This window comes from Microcaecilia unicolor, chromosome 3 (assembly GCF_901765095.1).
Source record: "Microcaecilia unicolor chromosome 3, aMicUni1.1, whole genome shotgun sequence".
NCBI classification, from domain to species: domain Eukaryota; kingdom Metazoa; phylum Chordata; class Amphibia; order Gymnophiona; family Siphonopidae; genus Microcaecilia; species Microcaecilia unicolor.
The window spans coordinates 144,122,028-144,142,411 of NC_044033.1; the positions used below are offsets into that span (position 1 = coordinate 144,122,028).

Below are 20,384 nucleotides of genomic sequence, written 5' to 3' on the forward strand. Positions count from 1 at the left end.
CACCTGACACAAATTAAAATAATATTTTGCATCAGAGAGCACACTGAGCTGCATAGAATAGCTTCATAAAAGACATAAACAAACCCATAAGAAACCCCACAACAACACAGCCTGTCAACCATCATCAGAAGTACAAACACAATATTTACTGCAGTGGTTCCAGTATGGGTCCCACAATTTGTGGTAAATCTCAATCTTGTTTTCCATCAAGTTAGTTTTTTAACCAAAGCAGTGTTGTGTTTGGTTTCTCCATACTTCCAACCAGGCCTTCTTCTTCCAAAACTGAACACATATATCAACCACCTACCAGCTGGGTAAATAATTTTACCTCTTCCGTCCACCAAAAGAGCTACATTATTTTGGTCAATCCAATAAACATAACAGGGGATCAAGGTTCCATGAGCCTTGAGTTTGTATGCCAATTCCAAGACCATGTGGAGGGGCATAATCGAACAGGGCGCCCAAGTTTCCATGAGGATGTCCTCTCAAGATGGCACCGCGAAAGGGCGGGGAAACCTGTATTATCAAAACAAGAAGGGCGTCCATCTTTCGTTTTGATAATACGGTCAGGGACGCCCAAATCTCAACATTTAGGTCGACCATTGAGATGGTCGACCTTAGAGATGTTCGTCCCCAGTTTTCGGTCATAATGGAAACCAAGGACACCCATCTCAAAAACGACCTAATCCAAGCGACTTTGGTCATGGGAGAAGCCAGAATTTGTAGTGCACTGGTCCCCCTCACATGCCAGGACACCAACCGGGCATGCTACGGGGCACTGCAGTGGACTTCACAAATTGCTCCCAGGTGCATAGCTCCCTTACCTTGGGTGCTGAGCCCTCCAACCCCCCCCCCCCAAAAACCCACTCCCCACAACTGTACACCACTACCATAGCCCTAAGGCGTGAAGGGGGCACCTACATGTGAGTACAGTGGGTTTCTGGTGGGTTTTGAAGGGTTCACATTTACCACCACAAGTGTAACAGGTAGGGGGACGATGGGCCTGGGTCCGCCTGCCTGAAGTGCACTGCAGTACCCACTAAAACTGCTCCAGGGACCTGCATACTGCTGTATGTTACGCAGAGGCTGTAAACATTTTTTTAAAGTTTTTAGGGTGGGAGGGGGTTAGTGACCACTGGGGGAGTAAGGGGAGGTCATCCCCGATTCCCTCCGGTGGTCATCTGGTCATTTAGGGCACACTTTTGTGGCTTGGTCGTAAAAAAAAAAAAAGACCAAGTAAAGTCAGCCAAGTGTTCGTCAGGGACGCCCTTCTTTTTTCCATTATCGGCCGAGGACGCCCATGTGTTAAGCACGCCCCAGTCCCGCCTTCGCTATGCTTCTAACACGCCCCCGTGAACTATGGTCGTCCCCGCAATGGAAAGCAGTTGAGAACGCCCAAAGTTGGCTTTCGATTATGCTGATTTGGGCGACCCTGTGAGAAGGACCCCATCTTCCGATTTGTGTCGAAAGATGGGCGCCCTTCTCTTTTGAAAATAAGCCTGTTAGTCACCCTGCCGTCACTTTCGCAGGTTAAGTGTACACTTGTATGCGAAGTGACAATATTTTGTACATTTATGCATTCAAGTGACATATAAATGTAGGCATCATGTTATAGGACTGTGTTGTGCTATTGAAAATTCATAGATAAGGAACTTAAATGTTTGGCGGCAGCCACTAATCTTATAGGTGCCTGTAAATATACAGCCTGTACTGTCTAAAATTAATATCAACTCTTTTTGAAACGAATGGTTAATTTCCACTCAAATATAAAGATACATTCTTATTAATGCATCCACATTTTAAAACCAGTATTGCATCAAATTTATCGTTCTATAAAAGGTTGATTTGTTATATGAATAATTTTTATCGCAAAATAGGCAGATGTGAAAAATTTTTGTTTACAGCATTTTTCTATGAGGTGAAAATGTTTACAAAACTGTTAGTACAAATTCAGTATTAATCCACAGAGAAGTAGGAGATTGACATAGTGCTTTATTTAAGGTGTCTGAACACAGGAAAATAATGTGCAGCCCTGTCATATGTGTAAAAGTACTAAGGATATACAGAGTACAAAAACAGTTTCCTGTAAATATTTAGAATCCTTGTGGGTCATAGATTTAAGGAAATAAACAGTTTCAGTATGACCAATAATAATCGTAATACAGTTCCTTGGGTTTTAAGGTCAGGTCTGTTTAGAATCCTTAAACATATATGACTAGATCTTGCACAAATCTAATGAAAGAGCTGGCAAGGTCAACAAATGTTGCAAACTCTTAAAGCAACAGGGAGGTAATTTAATTACCGACTCAGGAATTATTCTTGTTCATTTAAATAAATACTATACAATTCATGCTTGCCTATAATGAACCATCAGTAGCAAGATAGAAATCTCTACTGTGTACAGTACTAACAATAGCAGCAAAATGTGTACTTTGAGTTGGTATATATAGACCCTGCAGTTAAGTAAGCAACAACCTTACTTTTGTACTCTAGGAGAAACACATGGCTCCTGCAAGAACAGACAGCTGCAAGAAGCTGCTAAGTAGAACAAATGTGTGTGTGTTTTTTTTAATAGCAAGAACAATGTGCTGGAAGTTGAATTAGGGTGGAAAGCAAAGTGGCATGCAAAAATGCCCAGTTCTAAACAAGAAGGCTCTTTCTTCTCAAAGATGACTGTAGTACAACAGGATGCCTACAATTAGATGCCTAGAGGAAAGTAGTAGAAGCCTCTTCCATAGAGGGAAATAGGTGTTTACTTTCCTTTTTAGAATACTAGCATAATCAGGTACATATGCACATAGAAGCAAGCATTTATGCCAGCCACAGAGTTGGTATAACTGTTACCACCTAAGTGCTGCAGACACCCACAAAACTTACACTATTCTGTAAATTATACACATACCGGGATATTCAGCCGGCAGCAGTCAGCATTTTTATGTCCGTGTCTGGCTGTATTCCCAGATACTCAATGCCAGGCCATTTCCGAGCACCGGCACTGAATATCCAGTTGTATGTTGGCTGCTAAAACTTATGTAGTTAAATTCAATATTCCGCCCTTAACCGTATAAGATAGGTTTGGTGTTTTCTCCTCTTATCTCTCCCATCGTACCTTCAGAGTACACTCTCATGGTTCGTCCTCCTCCCCTATCCCACTCTCTGTCGGAGTCCCCCAGGGATCTGTCCTTGGACCCCTCCTTTTTTCAATCTACACCTCTTCCCTGGGCTCCCTGATTTCATCTCATGGCTTCCACTACCATCTCTATGACGACGACACCCAGCTTTATCTCTCCACACCAGACATCACTGCGGAAACCCAGGCCAAAGTATCAGCCTGCTTATCCGACATTGCTGCATGGATATCCAATCGCCACCTGAAACTGAACATGGCCAAGACCGAACTTCTTGTCTTCCCACCCAAACCCACTTCTCCTCTCCCTCCACTCTCTATTTCAGTTGATAACACCCTCATCGTCCCCGTCTCATCTGCCCGCAACCTCGGTGTCATCTTCAACTCCTCCCTCTCCTTCTCTGCACATATCCAGCAGATAGCCAAGACCTGTCGCTTCTTCCTCTATAACATTAGCAAAATTCGCCCTTTCCTCTCTGAGCACACCACCCGTACTCTCATCCACTCTCTCATTACCTCTTGCCTTGACTACTGCAACCTACTCCTCACTGGCCTCCCACTTAGCCATCTATCCCCCCTTCAGTCCATTCAGAACTCGGCTGCACATCTTATCTTCCGCCTGGACCGATATACTCATATCACCCCTCTCCTCAAGTCACTTCACTGGCTTCCGATCAGGTACCGCATACAGTTCAAGCTTCTCCTACTAACCTACAAATGCACTCGATCTGCAGCCCCTCCTTACCTCTCTACCCTCATCTCCCCTTACGTTCCTACCCGTAACCTCCGCTCTCTAGACAAATCCCTCCTTTCAGTACCCTTCTCCACCACCGCCAACTCCAGGCTCCACCCTTTCTGCCTCGCCTCACCTCAAGCGTGGAACAAACTCCCTGAGCCCATAAGCCAAGCCCCATCCCTGCCCATCTTCAAATCACTGCTCAAAGCCCACCTCTTCAATGTCGCCTTTGGCACCTAACCACCACACCTATACTCAGAAATCTAGACTACACCAACTTGACATTTTGTCCTTTAGATTGTAAGCTCATCTGAGCAGGGACCGTCCTTCTTTGTTAAATTGTACAGCGCTGCGTAACCCTAGTAGCGCTCTAGAAATGTTAAGTAGTAGTAGTAGTTGTTGTTTATGTGGTAAAGGGCTGAATATTGACAATTAACCATGTAAGTGCCAACTTTGCACCTGGAATACCCACAAGTTACCCGGTTTTGGATCAGGCACTAACTGCGGATATTCAGTGATAGTAGCAGTGCATTTTTTGTAGGAAAAAAGGTACCGGTACTCATTATGGGTGGGGTCACCATCTATGACTCCACCCTATGGTACCCACACCCCTTATACTAGCCGTGGTGCACATAAGCAGTATCATTGAAAATACAAAACCAGTATAGGAGAAAAAAATAACTTGATTTTTTTTCATTATAAATAATTTCTGTAAGTTGTTACAGCTCCAGTATACCCACTGCAAAATAAGACAGCAAATATAAATTCTCAAATTGGACATCTTTCAAACACTAAAATGAAAATAAAATTATTTTTTTCTACCTTTGTTGTCTGGTGACTTTGTTTTTCTGATCATGTTGGTCCCAAATTCTGCTGCTCTCTATCTCCACTCCGTTTCCAGGGCTTCCTTTCCATTTATTCCTTTACTTTCCTCCTTTTTGCTTCATTTCTTGCCCTACATCCATAGGTAAAAGCTGGGTCCTCCGCGGACTTGCCTGGAGGAGGTATAGAGTGGATCTCGCTTTTGCCTATTTTCTCCATTCTTGTGCACTTTTTCTCCTCTTTTCCCTTTCCCTCATCTCATCAATATGCATCTCCTTCCTCATTCCATCCACGTCCAGCATTTTTCTTCTCTCCTCCCATCCATCCATGTTCATCTCTCTTCCTCAATCTTCCCTCCCCTCCATCCATGTCCAGCATTTCAAGTCTTTCCCTCCACTCCATCCATGTGCATCTACTTCCTCTGTCTTCCCTCCCCTCCATCCATACATAGTAACATAGTAGATGACGGCAGAAAAAGACCTGCACGGTCCATCCAGTCTGCCCAACAAGATAAACTCATATGTGCTACTTTTTGTGTATACCCTACCTTGATTTGTACCTGTCCTCTTCAGGGCATAGACCGTATAAGTCTGCCCAGCACTATCCCCGCCTCCCAACCACCAGCCCCGCCATGTCCAGTATTTCTCCTCTCTCCCTTCCCCTCCAACCATATGCATCTCCTTCCTCTCTCTTTCCTTCCCTCCAACATTTCTCCACTCTTCCCTGCCCTCCACTCCATCCATGTCCAGCATTTCTCCTCTCTCCATGTGCATCTCCTTCCTGTCTTCCCTCTCCTCCATCCATGTCCAGCAACTCTGCTCTCTCCCCTGCCCTCCCCTCCATGCCCAGCAATTCTCCTCTGCCCTCCCCTCTATTCCCATCTATGTCCAGCGATTTCTTTTCTCTCCCCTGCCATCCCCTCCCCTCCATATCCAGCAATTCTCCTTTGCCCCCATCATCCCCTCCCATCCGTGTCCAGTAACTCACCCCTGCCTCCACCTGCCCCCCCTTTTCAGCCCCCTTCGAGTTCCAGTACCAACCCCAGCCCCAAATACCTGCCCTTAGCTCCCCGACAGCCCTGCTTTCTGTTCCTGCCGCCCCGCGTTTAAATCTTTTATTTTGCCTACCTGAAGTCGCAGCACTGGCAGCGGCATTAGTGAAAGCAGTAGGCTCACCTCCTCCAGCCTTCCCTTCCCTCTCAGACTTGTCCCACCCTTGCGGAAACAGGAAACTATGTCAGAGGAAGGCGGGACAAGTCGGAGAGGGAAGGGAAGGCTGGACAAGGCGAGCCTGCTGCTTTTACTAACGCCACCGCCGGCGCTGCGACTTCAGGTAAAAAAAATAAAAGATTTAAATGTGGGGCGGCAGGAACAGAAAGCAGGGCTGTCAGGGAGCTAAGGGCGGGCAGGTGAGCTGGCGCTGGGAAAAAAAGGTGCTGGTACACCGTACTGGCGTGTACCAGAACAAAAAAAGTACTGGATATTAGTTAAGTGCAGATGAATATTTGCACTTAGCTCGGACAAGTGATTTAAATGCCAGACGCTCTCTGGGACATTTAAATTGCTTTGAATATCAGGCAGATAAGTTTTAGCCCTGCCCATGTGTACACCCTATTGGAAATACACGCTATGTAAGCTAAGCTTGGGCAGAATTTTGGCAGTTATGTGTGTATGTGCAGACATACATACATAAATGATATAGTTCTAAACATTTACCTGTATAAAGGGGTGCGAAAATGTTAGCATCCATGTTAAAGAATTATCCCCATACTGTATATTGGGAAGTCCATAAAACCTGGTGTCCACAAGGTTTAAAGTATATTGGTAGTTAAATGCTCAAAATCATTAGCTACCAATCTTGACCCAAATCTAAAACTACAGCCTTGGCAAACAGCTTAAGAGAGTCTTAGGGGGTCCTTTTACAAAAGTGCGCATTTTTAGTGCATGCTAAAAATAAGCATGCGCTAAATTCTAAAGATGCCCATATATTTCTATGGGAGTCTCTAGTGTTTAGCATGCGATAAAAATGCGACTCTGCCTTTGTAAAAAAAAAAAAAAAACCCTTAGTGAGCTTCTCTCTGCCTAGTTAAGGAAAGGCAATTCACATTGTGCCTATTATTCAGAAGCAGTTATGCAGCTGGCATCAGGTACTGTTTGCATAAATGTTTTTGAGGGGCATTTTTGATATGTCTAAGTCCGGTTTTGGAAAAACATCTAAAATCTGAATAGGAAAAGAAGGTCCTTTTCAAAATAGAAAAACGTCTATTTTTTTTTCAACAATACTGTTTTGAACAAGATTTTGTGGTTTGGATGTTTTGTTTTTTTGGTCCACTTTTAGAAAAAAAATGTCCACGTACAAAACACACAAAATCAAGCCTTTGGGATGTAGGCGGAGCCAGCATTTTTAGTAGACTGGTCCTCCAGACATCCTAGGAAAGCAATAGGTCACCCTAGGGGGCACTGCAGTGGACTTCAAATAAATGCTCCCAGGTACACATCTCACCATTGCTCCCTTATCTTGTCTGCTGAGCCCCCCCAAAACCCACTATTCCCAACAGTACACCACTATCATAGCCCTTACGAGTAAAGGGGGCACCTATATGTGGGTACAGTGGGTTTCCGGTGAGTTTTGGAGGGTTCACAGTTTTCTCCACAAGTGTAACTAGTTCACCTGTCTGCAGTGCACTGCACCCACCACTAGATTACTCCAGGGACCCGCATGTTCTAATGGACCTGAGTATAACATCTAAGGCTGGCAAGTAATGTTTTAAATCACATTTTTGGGGGGTGGGAGGGGGTGAGTGACCACTGGGGGAGTAAGAAGAGGTCATACCTCATTCCTTCCAGTGGTCATCTGGTTATTTAGGGCATCTTTTTGTGCCTTATTCATGATAAAAACAGGTCTAGCTGTTTTGTTTTGTTCCATTATGGCTGAAAAACACTTATGGCTAAGTGTTAGGAATGCCCAGATCCTGCCCTTAACATACCCCCTTGTGATCTGAATGCATTCTGACAGACTTCATAGAAAAAAGTATAAAACTGGTTTTGAAAATACCAAGAAAAACGTCCAAATGCAGATTTATGCCACTTTTTGGACACTTTTCTCTTTTGGAAATGAGCTGCTTTGTCTAATTTCCCATAGCAATCAGCAAATAAAATTTGGCCATGTAAATCAGTGTATGGCCACATTTTATCTATTTTAAAAGGGCATTTGGGAGGGCTAGGGACCTGACCAAAAAATAACAATTCAGTCGCACAATTCAGCCACTAACCCCCAGATTCTATATAGTGTGACTTAAGTTGCATACGCAAATTCAGTTGTATTCTGGATTTGTGCGTGCAACTTAATTACTTAACAAGCCAATCAGCACTGAAAACTGCTAATTAATAAGCAATTATAGACAGTAATTGGCATTAATTAGAATTTATGCACACAACTGTCTATGCATAGTGATGCACGTAAATCCTAATGTGGATAGCTGAAAAGGGGGCATGGAAATGGATGTGGAATGGGCATGTCATGGGTGTTTCTAAAATCTGTACACGTTGTTATAGAATATACCTGGTCTGCGCCTAATTTAGCCTTGGGCATTTACACCAAGTTTTACTTGGTGTAAATGCCTGTGACTGAATTTAGTCACGTGGACAGTTGCTTGGCCTATTCTATAAACTACACCAAAATTTCGGCACATTCTACAAAGTACGCCTAAATTTAGGTGTACTTTATAGAATACACCTAGGTGTATTTATTTCTGTGCTGATTTTTTGGGGTTGATTTATAGAATCCAGCCCTATTTCAGTTGGGATGCAAAAAAAAAAAAAACACAGATCTAACTTAACAAATTTAAAAAAAGACAGGAGTAAACAAACATGGACAAAGGGGAGCCGGTTGATATTGTATATCTGGATTTTCAAAAGGCGTTTGACAAGGTACCTCATGAAAGGCTACAGAGGAAATTGGAGAGTCATGGGATAGGAGGAAAAGTCCTATTATGGATTAAAAACTGGTTGAAGGATAGGAAACAGAGAGTGGGGTTAAATGGTCAGTATTCACAATGGAGAAGGGTAGTTAGTGTGGTTCCTCATGGGTCTGCTAGGACCGCTGCTTTTTAATATATTTATAAATGATTTCGAGATGGGAGTAACTAGCGAGGTAATTAAATTTGCTGATGACACAAAGTTATTCAAAGTCGTTAACTCGCGACAGGATTGTGAAAAATTACAGAAGGACCTTACGAGACTGAGAGATTGGGCGGCTAGATGGCAGATGACGTTTAATGTGAGCAAGTGCAAGGTGATGCATGTGGGAAAAAAGAACCCGAATTATAGCTACATCATGCAAGGTTCCACGTTAGGAGTTACGGACCAAGAAAGGGATCTGGGTGTCATCGTCGATAATACACTGAAACCTTCTGCTCAGTGTGCTGCTGCGGCTCGGAAAGCGAATAGAATGTTGGATATTATTAGGAAAGGTATGGAAAACAGGTGTGAGGATGTTATAATGCCGTTATATCGCTCCATGGTGCGACCGCACCTTGAGCATTGTGTTCAATTCTGGTAGCTGCATCTCAAGTTATAGTGGAATTGGAAAAGGTGCAGAGAAGGGCGACGAAAATGATAGCGGGGATGGGACGACTTCCCTATGAAGAAAGACTAAGGAGGCTACAGCTTTTCAGCTTGGAGAAGAGACGGCTGAGGGGAGACATGATAGAGGTATATAAAATAATGAGTGGAGTGGAACAGGTGGATGTGAAGCGTCTGTTCACGCTTTCCAAAAGTACTAGGACTAGGGGGCATGCGATGAAACTACAGTGTAGTAAATTTAAAACAAATCGGAGAAACTCTTTCTTCACCCAACGCGTAATTAAACTCTGGAATTCGTTGCCAGAGAACGTGGTGAAGGCGGTTAGCTTGGCAGAGTTTAAAAAGGGGTTAGACGGTTTCCTAAAGGACAAGTCCATAAACCGCTACTAAATGGACTTGGGAAAAATCCACAATTCCAGGAATAGCATGTATAGAATGTTTGTACGTTTGGGAAGCTTGCCAGGTGCCCTTGGCCTGGATTGGCCGCTGTCGTGGACAGGATGCTGGGCTCGATGGACCCTTGGTCTTTTCCCAGTGTGCCATTACTTATGTACTCATCCCTTCCTCTCTCCCAATGTGACAATTATTTTATTGTTTAAAACTGCCCTATTTCCCTCCCTCTCCCTGAGGTGAAAAGTGTTAATAAATGGAACCCTGGCAGATCACACTCTGCGTCCTTAATTGCTAAAAAGAATCAAAAAGTTGACTCAAGGCTAGAAGGTACATACTTCCTCTCCTTCAATCTCAAAAATAAAATGAAAAAGCCTGTGATGATGCTCTAGGATTCCTTGTCTTCCTTCTGAGCATATCTGACTACAAAGGGTTTGAACCAGCTCCAATTGATTCAGAATGCTGCAGCAAGACTAATAGAAGGTTGTAAGAAACTGGACCACATCGCACCATTTTTGCATAAACAGAGCCAAATTTAAAACCCTAAAGTGGAGGAGTAGCCTAGTGGTTAGTGCAGTGGACTTTGATCCTGGGGAACTGAGTGTGATTCCCACTGCAGATCCTTGTGACTCTGGGCAAGTCACTTAACCCTCCATTGCCCCTGATACAAAATAAGTACCTGAATATATGTAAACCGCTTTGAATGTAGTTGCAAAAACCTCAGAAAGGCGGTATATCAAGTCCCATTTCCCCTTATGTTTGACTTTCAAGGCCCTTAAAGGAAATGGCCTTGAAAAACAGGATCTCCCTCTACACACCATCAAGGACACTACAGTCCTCCCAAGGAGTATCCTTAACCACACCGATGTGATACCCTCAAGCGAACCTTCTCTGGAGTAGCCCCCACACTCTGGAATGCACTCCCTAAAAGGCTTTGCTTAACACAAGGCTACCTCTACTTCAGGATGCATGTGAAAGCTTGACTCTTCAACCAGGCCTTTAACGGAAGAAGTAAATGACACCGGCTGCACATACATAGCGGGACACGTTTATCCACTCCTACCGTACCTGAGATAATCTTCAAGCACCTTTCTGACCTCATTTGCAGCCTTCGTTAAACTAGTCACTTATTTTTGTAACTCCTGTTACTATAATCTATCTATATGTTCTATCTTTGCTTACACCTTATGCTATCTATTAAAATGTTTTATTGTGTATTGTGTTGACATTGTAATGTAGCATACTATGCCATACTTTGTATTGTTGTTTTGAATATTTTTACTGCTGTAATTGTCTATTGCTTATGTCTGACTTATTCTTGCTGTAACCGCCTTAAATGAATTCCTTCAAAAAGGTGGTAAATAAATCCTAATAAATAAAAAAATATGGATAGAAAGTTGACTTGGGGATTCCTTTCCTTGTCCTTCTATCCTCACTAAACTTTTTTTTTGAGATTGCAGGAAGGAAGATTGGAGCTTCTGGCCAGAGGCTGACTCTTGTGATTCTGTTTAGATACAGTAATAGGGAGGGATGGATAGATTTTAGAAATGCCCATGACCTGCCCACTTTTCAACTACCTGACTTAGGGCTAGATGCACTAAACAATCGTTAGAGCCCTTCCCTTACCGATTCCCTTAGCGAATCGGTAAGGAACGGGCATGCATTAAGGAAAGAGTATGCAAATGAGCTGCTCGTTGTAGCTCACTTGCATTCTCTATTCCATCGTTAAACAGTCGGCCAATCGGCCGGTCGAGCATGCGCAGAGCAGCCAAGCATTATGCTGGCTGCTCTGCACATGCCAAATAGGCCTCCCTGTGCCACCCGAAAAAAAACGTCCATTTTGGCCGTCATTCCCCAACCCTCCGACACCGCACTGCTCACCCCCTCCGATGTGGCTCGATCCACAGGACAGTGCAGTTGAGGCCACCGATCTAAAAAAAAACGACCATTTTGGCCATCATTCCCCCCCCCCCCCCCCCCGCAATAATAAAAACGTCTTTTTTGGCAGTGTTTCACTCAGCTGAGAGAGTTGCAAGTCTCTGAGCCAATCACAGCGCGTCTAGCTCAGCTAAACGCGTTCTGATTGACTCGGGGACTTCCAGGTCTCTCAGCTGAGTGAAGCACTACCAAAAAAGACGTTTTTATTATTGCGGGGGGGGGGGGGGGGGGGAATGACGGCCAAAATGGGCGTTTCTTTTGGATGGGCGTCCTCAACTGCACTGTCCTCTGGATCGAGCCGCATCGGAGGGGGTGAGCAGCGCAGCTTGATCCAAAGTCGGACTCAGATGTCATATCGAATTGCCCCTTCACACGTCTCTGCATCTAATTAGTGCTAAACTATAACCAAACTCCAAAATTTAGGGCAGATACCTTTTTATCTTGGTGTACAAATTTGGTGTAAAGCACTTATAATATTATGCCTTTCTATAGTCTTCAGCCATCACAGGTGATGTAGTTCAAGAAGAAAAAAATGTATAAAGCACAAAGAAGTTAACCTGGTGCAAATGATAAGACAACAATGCTGCATTTGTGCCATCAGTTCTTGCTTCTACAGTGTTCAAATCTCCATGATTGCACATGTAATCTGGAAGTTTTATGTGTCAGACTGGCTGCGATCATCAACTCAGCCATTTCTTCTTCTCTAGGTTCCATCAAGAATAGAAAACATTTTAAAACATTATTGGCAGTTACAAGTCTTTTTTTCAAATGCTTTCCAAACGTTTTCATGTCCATTCTTAGTGATGTAAACCTGTTTTGAGTAATATATTTGACAAAATGCCTTGAAAATGTACATTACTGTCCATGAAAATCATTGCTTAGACCATTGTAAACAAATATCAGCAAATATCAGTAGCTATTCTTAGATTAATTAAAATTCTGATTGGTCTTCTAAACACAATGAAATGATCCTGAATGTCACTTCTGGTTTAGCCTCCTTTAAGAAGTAGGAATGAAAGAGGAAAGAGACTGTGCACAAGAGTACTTTAGACATCTGACTTGGGATTTAAAAAAGAAAATGAAAAATCAGTTCTTAAAGTTGCTATCATATTCACCTTATATGAATATTAAGTTTCATGCAAAAAATAAAGAAAAAGGAAAAAACCTCCTCAAAAAACAATCGAACAAAACAAAACTCTAGTCATTTGGTATGACCTATGAAAAGTGCCTCGTTATCTTAAATAATAGTACTGATGGAAATGTTCAAAAATAGATTCTAATAATAAACTTAAAACAGTAGTTAAATCACAAAAATAAAGGAAAGTGTTATTCTCGTCCACTTGCAGAGTAGGAAAATTGTGGAAAGTGTGGCCGTCTTTCATTGTCCATACAGTCCATACCATCCTCGTCAACTGTAAGGAAAAAACCAAACAAACTATTGAACAACTCCACTAATTCTCAATCAAAAAGGCAGTTAATAAATCCCAATAAATAAATGTGTCCTTACTCTACACACAAAAAGTGGCATCCATTATTCCTTACTAGTAAACATGTTGATTACTGTTGCAAAAAATTATGAAAGTGGAAAATAATTTTAGTTCGATTTTAGAGTTATATTACTAAATGTATACAGTAACAACCTCAGACAGAAGTTATTTTTATAAATTCATAAAGATGGCACCCAGCACTACTCCCCTAAATTCCAAGTGTGAGGAGGTGAATACGGTTGTTTATTAAAATTTACAGCCCAATGTATTAAACAATCACAGCAGGTTAAAACCAAACATACACAATCAAAACACAGTATCACAAACACTACAAAGTAAACAATTAATTCATTATTAGAAATTGTCAGTTTATCATCTTTCTAATTATGTAAGAACATAAAAATTGCCATATTGGGACAGACTGAAGGTCCATCAAGCCCAGTATCCTGTTTCTAACAGTGGCCAAGCCAGGTCACAAGCACCTGGCAAGATCCCAAAACAGTTTTTATGCTGTTCACTCAATGAGTAATTAAACTCTGGAATTCATTGTCAAAGAATGTTGTAATAGCAGTTATCTCAGCAGGGTTTAAAAAGGATTTGGATAATTTCCTAAAAGAAAAGTCCATAAACTGTTATTAAGATGGACTTGGGAAAATCCACTGCTTATTTCTAGGATAAGCAACATAAAATCTGTTTTACTGTTTTGGGATTACATAACATATGTACCACAGCTGGAGTAAGCAAATGAAAACAGAAAAGTCTTCAGCCTCTTCCTAAATTCTGTTGTGTTGGTAATTAATCATAAATTCAAAGGTAATGCATTCCAGAGCACTGGATCTGCAAAAAACAAAAAACCCATTCATTAGTCTCACAGTTGTTACCTCAGGACATCCAACAGGCATTGTTTCATTGACATCAAAGTGCAGGATAGTTTATATGAGTATATTCTTAATGATTATGCTATTACATTGGGGACATACTATTGAGTACTTCGTGTACTAGAAATGAGTCCTTAAATCTTATCCGGTACACAATACGAAGCCTATGCAATGCTTGCAGTGATAGTGACACAGATTCAAAATGACATATCTAGTATAATCAGAAAAGGTTTGAAGGGAAGAAATTGGGTAGCTAGAGATGTAGAAGACAGTCCTCTTTACGAAAGAGAGAAGAAGCTGAAGGGAGTTATAGGTCTAAGAAGAACAGAAAGGAAGTGAGTACGGTGTGCCAACTTGAGGAATAACAGCAAATGGGAAGCTGATGGAAGGTGCGGGTCTCTGGGGGGAGATGGGGGATCCAAGATGGCTGCCACAAGTCACTTCTAAATGCATCTCTCTTTGTTGTCCTCTTACCTTTTTGAGATGGGAAAGCAAAAAGCTGGCCAAGAACCTAAGCCCTCAAGGTCTGAGGCTCAACCTATCACTGGACCGATCGATTCCTTCTTGAGATGGCTGGGGGAGCACTATGCTGGACTGGAACGGTGTCTGCTTGAATGGCTCGCTGAAGGAGGAGAAGCTGAGTGTTCTATGGGATAAGATGTCGCTCTAAGCCCAGACAACAGAACCCCACCACTGCAGGCTAGAATGGTGAACTCCCTCACTCCAACTGACAGTAGGTCATTGGTAGAGGGAACTGAAGTGTTTGGGGAGCAAGGGGAAAGCCTGGAGCAAGTTTTTGCATAGATGGAAAATACTGTAGAACACCTATTAGGAGCAACGGGTGGAATACAGCCCCAGTATGGAGGGGCAGTACAGATGCTCAACACAGAAATTAAGTTATGAGAGAAAACTCTGAACACATGCCAACAGGAACCTCCAGAAACACTACTGAAGAAGCCTACATAAAGGGTCAAATTCTATAAATGGCACCTTAAAAATCAGCACTGAAAAACCACTCATGTAGTGCGATTCTGTAAACTATGACTAAAGTTAGGCTTAGTGGCTGTTCTTGTGACTAAAAGTTAGGCGTACCCATTTAGGCCACCTAAAACCAGGTCTAAATACCTGCGCCTAATTTAGGCACAGATCGGGTGTATTCTATAATAGTGTGCATAGTTTTTTGAAATGCCCACAACCTGCCCTTTCCACACCCATGGCCATGCCCCCTTTTCGGGTGCGCACATTATAATTTATGTGCACCATGTTTTAGAATATGCCTAGAAAGTTGTGTGTGTAAATTTTCATTAAAATCAATGTGTCGCTAATTGGTTAAGTACCAATTATTGGCACTGATTGGCTTGTTAATCAATTAAGTTGTACGAACAACTTAAGACACCATTTATAGAATTTGGGAGACAATGAGGGGCATTTTCTAAAGGTCGTCCAAGTATGAAATAGGACGCCCTTGCAAAGTCGTCCAAAATCAGGTAGGTATAATCAAAAAATAGTATGGATGTCCTTAGACATTCCATTATCGCAGTGCGAAACACCCAAATCAGGGATGCCCAAAGTATAGTAAAAAAGGATGCCCATCTTCCAGAACCACGAAAGGATGCCCCTAAAACATTCACTGTACTTGCCAATTTGTCATATCAACAGGAAAAGGTACAGCGAAGGGCGACGAAAATGATAGTGGGGATGGGACGACTTTCCTATGAAGAGAGGCTGAGAAGGCTAGGGCTTTTCAGCTTGGAGAAGAGACGGCTGAGGGGAGATATGATAGAAGTGTATAAAATAATGAGTGGAATGGATCGGGTGGATGTGAAGCGACTGTTCACGCTATCCAAAAATACTAGGACTAGAGGGCATGAGTTGAAGCTACAGTGTGGTAAATTTAAAACGAATCGGAGAAAATTTTTCTTCACCCAACGTGTAATTAGACTCTGGAATTCGTTGCCGGAGAACGTGGTACGGGCGGTTAGCTTGACGGAGTTTAAAAAGGGGTTAGATAGATTCCTAAAGGACAAGTCCATAGACCGCTATTAAATGGACTTGGAAAAATTCCGCATTTTTAGGTATAACTTGTCTGGAATGTTTTTACATTTGGGGAGCGTGCCAGGTGCCCTTGACCTGGATTGGCCACTGTCGGTGACAGGATGCTGGGCTAGATGGACCTTTGGTCTTTCCCAGTATGGCACTACTTATGTACTTATGTACTTATATCCTTCGCCGGTTCTACGAGAAAGACGTCCTTATTACTATACTTTGGACTTCTCTGATGTACCTGGTTGTTCCGCAAGTACAGTGCATGTAGTTGCGGACATCCAGGTACGGGAAATATTAAGGAACATTCATAAATGCAAAGTACAGTAACAAGGACGTGTTTCTCACAGAACTGCCGAAGGACGTCCATCTTACTAGGCCCACCAAAGGACGGCGGGCCTGTAAGAGGGACGTCCTTCAGCAGTTCTGTGAGAAACACATCCTTGTTACTGTATTTATCACTATGAATTTTCCTTATATTTCCCATACCTGGATGTCCGCAAGTACATGCACTGTACTTGCGGAACATGCAGCTAAGGGAAATATAAGAAATATACATATTTTATTGTGTATATATGAAGAGGTTCGCACACTCGATAATGATCCATATAAGGAAGGCTCCGCACGTGTGAACACGTACTCATCCAAATAAGGCCCCGCACGCGAGACGACGGTCCATGCACATCATGGACGTCCACGTGCGGAGCCCTCATATATGGGGCCAGGACGTCCACGTGCTGACCTGTCCATATATAGGATGGTCGTCCATATATGGAACTGTGCATGTAAGGACGTCCATCATGCATGGACGTCCATATAAGGCGATGCACGTTTTCCAACGGTTATTCACTAAGAAACATGGCTCTCAGACGTGAGCCCAACTTTAGCGTGGCCGAGAGTCTGCTCCTAGTGCAGCTGTGCCTGAGGCACCGGCTGTTTATGCACCACCACCACCTGCCCCCCAGGACTGTGTCTATTAGAACATGGACAAAGATAAAACAGAGGCTGGAAAGGTAACTGCTTTTTTTCACTCCCCCCCCCCCCCTCCACTGTTCCTGGGCTATCAGGTCCCCCTCCTGTAGTACCACATTTAAGAGCTCCCTCAGCAGTGTAAGCACTAACTGTAGTCTGCATTCAAGGGTAATCAGTGATATGTGATATGTGCACATTCATTAATAGAATCTATGTACTAGAAAGGAAATCCATTCTCACATCCTTACAATACTGCACACAAATGGTACTCTCTGTCCTCATGTCCACCTCAATGACATCACCTGTACCAATGTAATGTTCTCCCCCCCCCCCCCCAAGCATCAGTGATGCATGTCTACAATTTGGCTGCCAAATGAATTTGTGTTGTGAAAGCAAGAAGGGCCATCCCCTGATTCCTGGTGTACAAACTTGTATCTTGCAGACGTTTTGGCATTTGGAGGGACCTGGAGTCCCTGAGACACCTGTTCCTCCGTATACAGCGGGACAGCCCCAACCTTATCAGGAGCGTGTGACGGCACCTCAGGCTTGACATAAGTACTGTAATCAGGGCACCTGTACTCATTTGTAAATGTATTTATTTAACAATTCAAACGTCGTGTACAATATCAGTTTCCATGTGGCTAATAGGCAAATAGTAAGTCATAACACCTCTGTACCAGATCAAGGCCTGAGGTTGCAGCTACCCTCCCATGACTGTGGCTGTAACTTCCAACTAACCTCCTCTGAGATGAATGAGATGACATGCCTCACTTCTGTATCACCCTTTCTGGGGTGGATACTGTTTCATGGTATTCTTGCCTGATGTCCTGCTCTTAGTGGACGTCATAGCATGATTTGAAAGTAATGTAAAGAAAAAGTGCTTCCACCCCCCCCCCCCCCCCAAAAAAAAAAATGGTCATCCAACCAGTCACAACTCAAAATGCTAACATGGTACAAGCCCACACACCAGTTATCTTTCAAGAATTGGCAAAAAAGTTTCACCCCCCCACCAAAAAAAAAAAAACCAAACAAACAGGTGTACAAAAGCATACAGTGGCAAAAACAAGGGTTACTATAACTGAAGCTAAAACACTTTCAAATACCATCCCATAATCTAAAGAAAAACCTCTAAAGTGCAAGCACAGAGAAAGCCATTTTAAAGACATGCCAATAAAGGGAATGCAAACTTCCAAATCGGAAGAGCAGCTGGGGGCGTTTAGTGATTTTGTCAATAATTGAAATTAGGATGCCCATCGCGTTCTTACATGGGCGTCCCTGGGATAGTATTTAAGCGCCCTTCTCAGTATTTTTGAATATTTGCATCGCTTTGTTACAATGGCACCAAAGTAACCACCCACCCGCAAGGGTAATTTCAGTGACCCTGAAATTGAACTGCTGGTGCAGGAAATCCAGAGAAAACATACACATCTCTTTGCTCCCACGGACCAGAGGCTGGCTGCTACAACAAAGCAGAGAGAATGGGAGGCAGTAAGGGATCGGGTCAACGCGGTCTTCCATTGTGGCAGGGATGTGGAAGACTGCAAATGGAAGTGGCGCCGGCTGAGGCGTGATGTCAAGAAGAAGGCTGGTGCCAACCTACCCAGCAGATGACACTGCTAACTTGACCCCCTTTGAGCGCATCATTCATGGGCTCTTGTCCCAGGAGGGGATCCACGGCATTGGTCCCTTGACACATCAGCACAGCCTGAGGGCTCAGGTAGGTTGACCATTAGAAAGCTGGGGTATCTGTTGTGCTGCACTACACTCTGTTTTACACAAGTGGGGGACAGTGTGGTGCTCGTAAGTAGGGGAAGGGGTGAGAACACCACATGCAATACAAATCACTATTCATTACAGACCATGACACAGGGAGTAGCAGGGGGGAGGGTTTACAGCAATGTGTGTGTAGGTTACCATTGTTTCACAGCTTTGGGGGCCTTCCCCACTCCCTCCTCTTTTCCCATCACCAAACTCTGCATATTTCCTTCCCACACCTCTGTGCTGTAGCCACTGTGTCCTCTGCACTCCTTCTACAGTTCTATGTCTACCCACCTGCCTGTGTGGCTCTCTTGCACATCAGTTTGTAGTACACTGCGCTCCTCGTCTCCAGCTCTGTACCATGTACAATGACATCTGTGGGTTGCCTGCCAATCCCATTCTTCACCATCTCTTTGCTGGGTCTTCGCAAAGTGTGTTATTTTGACCAACACATTTCCTCCCCTTTTGCTATGCAGGTGATGACAGTCAGTCAGAGGAAGAAGCTGGCCCTAGTGGCCACCAGCCCCAGCACACAGAGCAGCAAACCAGTGGGCCTGGAGGCGTGCCTGCACAAGAAAGCACACAGGACCATGGGGTGGAACCACAGGACCCAGCAGCAGCAGCAGCGGCGCCAGCTCTCCCTCCACCATCCGCAGCAGAGGCTTTCCCTCCACCACCCACAGCCTTTGCCGATGGTGGCACAGAAGAAGAAGAGAAGGAGTGGAGGAGTGGCCTAGTGGTTAGTGTGGTGGACTTGGGTCATGGGGAACTGGGTTCGATTCCCTCTGCAGGCACAGGCAGTTCCTTGTGACTCTGGGCAAGTCACTTAACCCTCCATTGCCTCAGGTACAAATAAGTACCTGTATATAATATGTAAGCCGCATTGAACCTGCTATGAGTGGGAAAACGCAGGGTACAAATGTAACAAAAAAAAAAAGATGATGCAGAAGGGGGGGACACATCCTCAGCAGAGGCCATCCAGCCAGAATAGGCAGCTACTGCGCCTCGCGACACAATTGCTGGGCCACAATGTGCACCTGGAAGATTACCAGCACCAGAAACTGGAGCTGCAACGGGAAGCACTGCAGGTGCAACGGGAAGCGGTACAGGCCCAACGTGAAGTGGTACAGCAGCTCCAACGGCTGGAGCACAGTATCAAGGGCCTACACCGTGACCTGAAAGCACTTAGTACAGCCCTGATGCAGGAACAAGTGGCGTCTACTTCCACCACTGCACAGCAACCACCCGCAAAGAAGAGGAGTTTGAGATCCTCAGCCCCCCCAGTCACTGGTCCAGCAGCCACCACACCAGCTCCCCTTCTGGGTCCTGTGCCCAGGTTGCAGGGCAAGCCACCGACCGCAAAGTGGCTGGACTTCCATAGGGCAGCTGAGGCAGCAGGCTGCCTTATGGTCACAGAGGAGGAGAGTGGGAGCTCATCAGAGGAGGACTCTCAACAGAATTCCCCTGCAGCATCAGCTGCAAAGGAACATGGTGGGAGGGGACGGGGACAGGGGAGGGTTTGGGAAAAGTGATGGGACATGCTGGGGGGGTGGGGGGTGAGGGTTGGAGGGAGGGGAATATGCACAGAGCAGGTGATGGTGGTGGTGTGTAAGTACTAAGTGATAGAAATAAATGTCAACTTACTCTCGC

General features: G+C 44.0%; 1 protein-coding gene across 1 annotated transcript in view; it reads right to left on the reverse strand.

Moving 5' to 3' along the window:
* Window positions 1–11,942: 11,942 nt before the first annotated feature.
* The window catches only part of AKT3 (AKT serine/threonine kinase 3), a 559,702-nt gene continuing 551,260 nt past the window's right edge, over window positions 11,943–20,384 (reverse strand). The window contains exon 14 of the mRNA XM_030196428.1: window positions 11,943–13,008. Coding sequence (XP_030052288.1) covers window positions 12,923–13,008 — 86 coding nt within the window. The 3' untranslated portion in view covers window positions 11,943–12,922. The remainder of the gene's footprint in view (window positions 13,009–20,384) is intronic.